Source organism: Polyergus mexicanus, unplaced genomic scaffold, assembly GCF_030449975.1.
Source record: "Polyergus mexicanus isolate NDT 795.1 unplaced genomic scaffold, iyPolMexi1.0 SCAF_17, whole genome shotgun sequence".
Classification (NCBI taxonomy): domain Eukaryota; kingdom Metazoa; phylum Arthropoda; class Insecta; order Hymenoptera; family Formicidae; genus Polyergus; species Polyergus mexicanus.
Window position 1 is genome coordinate 4708889 of NW_027223337.1, and position 6787 is coordinate 4715675.

The 6787-nt window shown below is 31.5% G+C and overlaps 2 protein-coding genes across 2 annotated transcripts; one reads left to right on the top strand and one right to left on the bottom strand.

Moving 5' to 3' along the window:
• The first annotated feature begins 161 nt into the window (after positions 1-161).
• LOC138940729 (transmembrane protein 138) lies at positions 162-1228 on the top strand. Its single transcript, XM_070309871.1, has 4 exons — positions 162-368; positions 489-561; positions 691-862; positions 935-1228. Exons 1-4 carry the CDS (start codon positions 235-237, stop codon positions 1039-1041), a joined length of 486 nt encoding a protein of 161 aa, XP_070165972.1. The 5' UTR covers positions 162-234; the 3' UTR covers positions 1042-1228.
• Positions 1229-1487: 259 nt separating this feature from the next.
• On the bottom strand, positions 1488-6732 carry LOC138940730 (E3 SUMO-protein ligase ZBED1). The gene is made up of 5 exons (XM_070309873.1): positions 6586-6732; positions 4984-6388; positions 4398-4813; positions 4156-4313; positions 1488-4063 (listed from the first exon to the last, which is right to left on the bottom strand). Exons 2-5 carry the CDS (start codon positions 6274-6276, stop codon positions 3735-3737), a joined length of 2196 nt encoding a protein of 731 aa, XP_070165974.1. The 5' UTR covers positions 6277-6388; positions 6586-6732; the 3' UTR covers positions 1488-3734.
• Positions 6733-6787: the final 55 nt, after the last annotated feature.

Below are 6787 nucleotides of genomic sequence, written 5' to 3' on the forward strand. Positions count from 1 at the left end.
GGTCAATTTCTTAAGGCTTAGGGCTTAAAATCTCTATTGTAGACGCCGCATTATAAGCTGTCGCCCGCTAACGACAACGATAATCGTCGCTAAGACGTTAGAGAATCCCGCTAGGGGGCAAAGATTGTTGCTTAGCAACTATTTGAAAGATGCAACAAAATCTAAAAATCTCAGATGCGCATACATGTCTAACTTTAATTATCACATTTACGATACTTTCTCCATAAGTGATAAATGAATTCCTTAAATACGAGACAATATATGGCGATTGCGATTTTGCAATATATTATATTGTTTTTTGATATTTGTGTAAATTCATTCGCAAGCTTCGCCAGACAGCATCCGACAGATTTGTTGGTACTTTATGTGTATGTAATAATGTTTACTACATTTTTATCATGTTATTATCATATGTAATAACGTTTACTACATTTTTATCATGTTATTATCAGAATTTTGTTTGATTATTGCACTGGTTTTTTCTTCAGGATCCAAGATTTTTGTCTTATTGCAGCCCTTACCCTTCTTTTGGTGAACTTCTTTTCTACCTATATTTTCCAGGTGAGAACCATATATAGCATTTTTCTCATATATATATATATATATATATCCATAGAGTTTCTAATCTTATACTACAAAAGAAATATATTTAATAAAAATATGTAAAGCACATCTGAAATTATCCTTCAGGCAGGTTTGATACAGCTATTATATACAAGATTCCGTATGACATTGATATTGTGTATAATATATATGATATTATCAATAAGTTTGCATACATGGCATATTACTATACATTGGTCTGCACCATTAAAACATTGGACAAAGGGATTTCATATTCTTTATTCTATACACAGGACAGGTAAAATATCAGAAAACTTGAAAGAATATCTCTCCTTGATGAAGATATTATGATTTAAAGTTTTATATAAAGTTGCAGTATTGTACTATTATTTCTATAAGAGAGCCTCTTTGAGAATTGGTGATCCAAGATTTTACAAAGGCTCTGTCTGGGTACAAAAACAATTGAGTATACCATAACTATTTCAATAAAAATTTGAATGACGTACAAAAAGATTATAAAGTGTGTGCAATCTTATTAATATAAATGTAAGAATATATCTGTTTATATTTAAAATTTACATTATATTAATTTTAAGCTACTTATGCAGTACCTTTGTATTTATATAAATTCATATAATTATATACATAGACAAAACAATGAAATTGGCACGCAATTCATATGTCAAAATATATCTAAATTACATGCGTGTATTGTACATATACAATTATATTTACATTTTTATATATACTATGTAAAAAATTTCTATTATAAAGTGTCTTTATACATTCTTTTTTATCTTTAAAATCACGAGAAAAAAACAAATTTATATATTATTGAAAAATAATTATATCTATATACACTAATGAAAAGTAAATATATCATTATTCTAAGAGATATACTGATTTTTACAAGTGCTATTTTCTAATGTGTATGTGTGTGCATATATATATATATATATATTTGTTTAACTGTATATCTCAATACCAAGTTTGAATCACTTGTAGAACTTTATAACACTTATAATCTCCATATAATATCCCGAAATGTACAATTTCTTGTTAATAAGAATGTCCAATTACCTTTTAAGAAAATTAATTTAACAAAATAAGAAAAAATAAATCTATTATGAGAGAGAGAGAGAGAGATGAAACTTGTTTGTTTCTTGTTGTGTATCAATACCAGATTTGTATTGATATAAAACTTTAAAAGAGTTTATATCCTCTAAACACGTACTTCTTTTTTCTTAATATAAATTGTGATAGCATAAATTTATAATAAATTTATAAAATTGCTTTACAAGCATAATATAATCGCAAATGATTCTAATGACATATGATGCTTGTATAGATGAGAAACTATACTTATAAGAAATATTATAGTAAATATTATTGGTTTTTACAAATTGTGTAATAATATACTAATCATATTTAATAAATAGTACAAATTGAGTCAAATCAAATTACAACCAATTAATTGTATTCTTATATTCATGGCAATAATCCACTTTTAGAAATAACACATTCAATGTCTCGCATTGTAATTTTAAACTGTTAACATAAGTTAGTTATATTATACTTGCAACAAATAAATCATAATACTTTTAAATTTCTAAATAATATTAGCACATTGAATACTGTCATCAGTGAGATAAATGCACTAGTGCTGTCAGTATAAATCAAATTATCTCTACACTTGGATAAGATACCTAGTACGCTGTTACTCAAATTCGCAGGCAATATCCAAGTATTACCCGAATATCTTCGATATTACCCAGGTACTAAAAATTACTGATAATATCCGAATATTTTGGAATTTAATAATCGATAATTACATATATATTCTGATATATTATTATATATCTTTCATTAAGGAATGGTAATCTGTAATTAGTGGGTACAAATTATGGAAATTGTATGTCATTTTTACTCTTATTTTTAATATTGAGTCTCTCTTATTTAATATTTTCAGTGCGGAATGAACAAAATAGATAAAGCTAAAAATAACTAAAGATTAATTTGTTTAATTAAATAATATTCAATATAGTTTTTCAATATTCGATTGCCTAATTATATTAAAATAAACAAATATCCGTTTATATTCAATTAATACTCGATATAAAAAAGAATTCGAGTTCTGACAGCTAAAATGCTCTATGCATAATGATACAAATTATCCAATCATATTACATATTTTTAATAGCAAAAGTTTTCGACATAGGCGGCGAGACATGCAAAATTAATTCAGTATTCAATGTGTTATGGGGTTGAAATTTAAAATTTTATAAAGATAAAACTATAATCAAGCATTCTATTGGATTCATATATTAACAAAAAATTTATCAAATGATCCATTAACGATATTAATGTGATAATTGGATATATATCTCTTGAACCTACCATATGTAATTTTTAACAATTTTTAAAATTAGTTACAAAGTCTGCATGATTATTTTAGTATTTACTTCTCAATTTCACAATATACAGTCGCGAAATACTAGAATAGATTAGTTTCAATAAAACAGAACAATTATATCCTTATTAAAATATAGTTATAACTCCACATAAGTTATAATGAAAAAAATAAAAACCAATAATAACGATGGTAAAATATAGAAGAGAATGAAAAGATTGTGCAAATTATTTTGATATAAATTCTAGGAAAGAATATTCTGAAAAGAAAATATAAAGGATATTATATCGCAGCTCGCGCAATTCTGCGAATTCTGCATTTCATTATGTGAATTACATGAGCTGGGATATAATATTAATATTTTGTTTTCAGAGTATTCTATCCTAGAATGTTTATATATCAAAATAATTTGTGCAATCTTTGACTCTTTTCTATATTTTATTTTTTTATTTTCTTCACTCTAATTTTTGCGGAATTAAAGAAATCACATTATACTACTGTATCTGGCATTGTGCGTTTAGAAATCTATCGTGATAATAATCGACCATTTTTAAATACGAGCGAAAATAAATTTCTCGGTTGATGTATTTTAGGTACTTATAATATATAATATATGTATTGTACACTTGTACACGAATTTATCAACGTGCATATTACTTTAGACTTATGTTGCATTCGACATGTATATTACAAAAATATCTTATCTTCACCAGTAAAGTATTTCTCAGATATTTTTAGCCTCTCAGTTTAGAAATCCTTTTCACACTTGCATGGTATGATTACCATGCAGAAAAAGCAGTTTATCGATCAGATGAGGTGGTAAAGCCGCTCGCTTTGTATCGTATTGTATCTGTACATCTGCCGGAATACGTGTAGGTGGTGCGCAACAGGCAGGCACACAATGATATCTACTTGCCAGTTTCGCCAAATTGGGACATTTCGCGGACACTTTAGACCACCATTGTAAGGGACAATGATCGAGCGGTGCAATGGATTCCGATTGATATTGAACAACTTCGAGATCCGCTTTTTCCTCTGCAGGCATTCCAGTCTTGGTAGCGCATAGACCACCAAGTAAAAGTTCCATACCTGCGATTAAATGTCGATTTGAGATACTTATTTCATATTAATTTTTTTTTCTAATCGGAGACGCGTTATATATAATTATCGTCAAAGTATACCTGATACTCTAGTTTTTTTACTTTGTACTGTTTCATCTTCAGTCTTTATGGAGATATTATCCCCGGATTCTTCCTGAATCAATTTCGTCAGCATTTCTTTTATGGGAGAACTAACTATACTTTTATCCTCTTCGGTAACGTACGGTAATGATTTAAATCTGAGTAATAGAAAGTAAAAGTCTTATCAATGGCATTCTTAACATATTCAAAACATTTAAAAAGTGATTTCCACACTATTATACCTAGGATCTAAAGTAGTTGCGATTTGTAAAAGCAATGTGACATTGTAATCCGCGTATCGTTCACATAACATATCTGACAAGGATTCTTTAAATGTTTTAGCAATATCACTGTCAGACTCTTTAACTTTCAGATGCGAAGATACAAGTTGCCATAGTAATGGCTTTAATAATGATATCAGAGGCATTTTTTCTTCACTTAATGTCATAATAGTAACTTTGAATGGTTCAAGAACACCCACTAGATCTTCCATAATTTTCCATTGTTCATTAGTGATATCAAACATCTCTTGATCTATTCCTTCCATATTTTCTAATATAGATATGACTATGTTACGACGCATTACCATTTGCTCCAGCATGCTATATGTTGATATCCATACAACTGGATAATCTAATAACATAGCATTTTCTTCCAACTGCAATAAAACATACAGGTATTATATAAAACACTTATAAAATATTACTTTAATCATTCTCATATACATGTTGAATCATATTTATGTACTACAAAAAACATTTTAAAAATGATCTTAATTTATAACAAAGCTAATTAATAATAATTTAATTTGCCTAAAAGATAGTGTACCTCTAATAATTGCTCTTGCATAATTAATGTTGCAGACGCAGCTGGATGACTTATGATAGCTCCAATGACTGATCTGCATTTTGATAATATGTGAGCTACTTCAGGATTCTCAAAACAAGCTTGCGCACACACCTGTAAAGTATGAAGCAAGCATGGCACTAAAGTCAAGCCACGATTACTTAAAGCCATAAGTAATTCTGTTCTAGAAGTACTGACAACCACTGCTGTTATTTTCTCCACTTTGAGATCCCACTCGAGTAATAAAGAATCAATAGTACTACCCCAATGGGATTCCTCCCAATCTAACGGTGCGTGAAGAGTGCTTAAAACTTTACACTCCAAAGTAGCCTCTCCAGCATTTTGATAATAAATTGATACGGTAACAAAATGCTCGTCATTGTTTGATTTCCATTCTTCTATTGTCAATGCTAGCTCTGAAGCAATGCAGGATAATGAAGCAGCCACTGATTCTCGAAAAGTATCATATATTCTTGGTATTATTTCTTCCTCTAGTTTGTTTTTACTAGGAATCTCGCAAGGCGAACGCAAAGTGGCTACCAATCTTTGAAATCCGCGACCTTCTACAATATCTGGCAATTGCAGATCCATTACGATAAATTCCGCTATAGCATCTGATACAGTTTTTACATCTACCGATTGATTTGTCACATTTTCCTCCGACATAAGAAATGCCACATTTTGACTGCTGCCGTTAATACCAGATCCACTTTTGATCATTACTCTCAGCGGTTGACCAATGGTAATGTCGTCCTCCATATTCGATAGACTTATGTTAGGATCTGTAACGAATTGTATATCACCATCTATTTGGACAGTGCCATCCGCATTAGTGGTATAGATATATTTCGTCGGGCTCAGGCCTGCTTTCAACAGTCTCTTTTGAGCTTTGCGCTCCTTGTTCTCTTGGGATATAATTTGCCTGGATGGAGGATTCGACGATTCCAGTTCCAGTAGTTCCTGTGCATGCTTGTTTTGCAGATGCATACGGAGATTGCTGGTGTTACGATTATAGGCGATCTGCGTCTTGCATAGTATACAGACGATCTTTACCTTGGTGAGGATGTCGCCGTCATCCGTGGCTGGAAAGCCGAAGAATTTCCAGTAAATGCTTCTCATCGATGGCGGCACTACCAGTTTTTTATACGTATAGGTATGCTTCTCCTCCATCATTTTCGCCAGTACCATTTGTAAGTCGTTTTTGCCATCGTCGGTCGCGCTGCTTACTTTCGTCGAGCCATTCGACAACGTTGATTGCTGCTTGTTATTCTCCATGACGTTTCGTTAAACGTTCCGATTAACACGCGATCACCGGCGTCGGCATGTATGTTGTTTATCTATCACAAGGATCGCATCTGCAGCATTTCCCGTAAATACGCGTGCTACCCTATTACAAATAATGTCACATATTACATATCCTGTCAAAATGGAGATATCTCGTTGCATAATTTAAGATGCAACTCCAGAAGAAGACGCATCTTGTAATGAACGCTCATGAACGCGTCTAATCGTCACCCGCCAGTCGCGGATACACGATACACGACAAATTTACCGCGAGCACACGCTCCGATATATCTATCTCACCTCGTGCCTCTGTCGATGAATTATTCTGCAGATATCGAAGTTCAATTCCTCGCGTCGAAAGTAACGATGCCCGGATCGACTCGTTTGCAACAATGCGATATCGACTTTTACGCCGTTTGTCTGAGAGAGGAATATCGTTATATATCTACAGACTTCTGATCGATTCGAGTATCATCATAAAGCCCGTATCAGACTCAGTGTT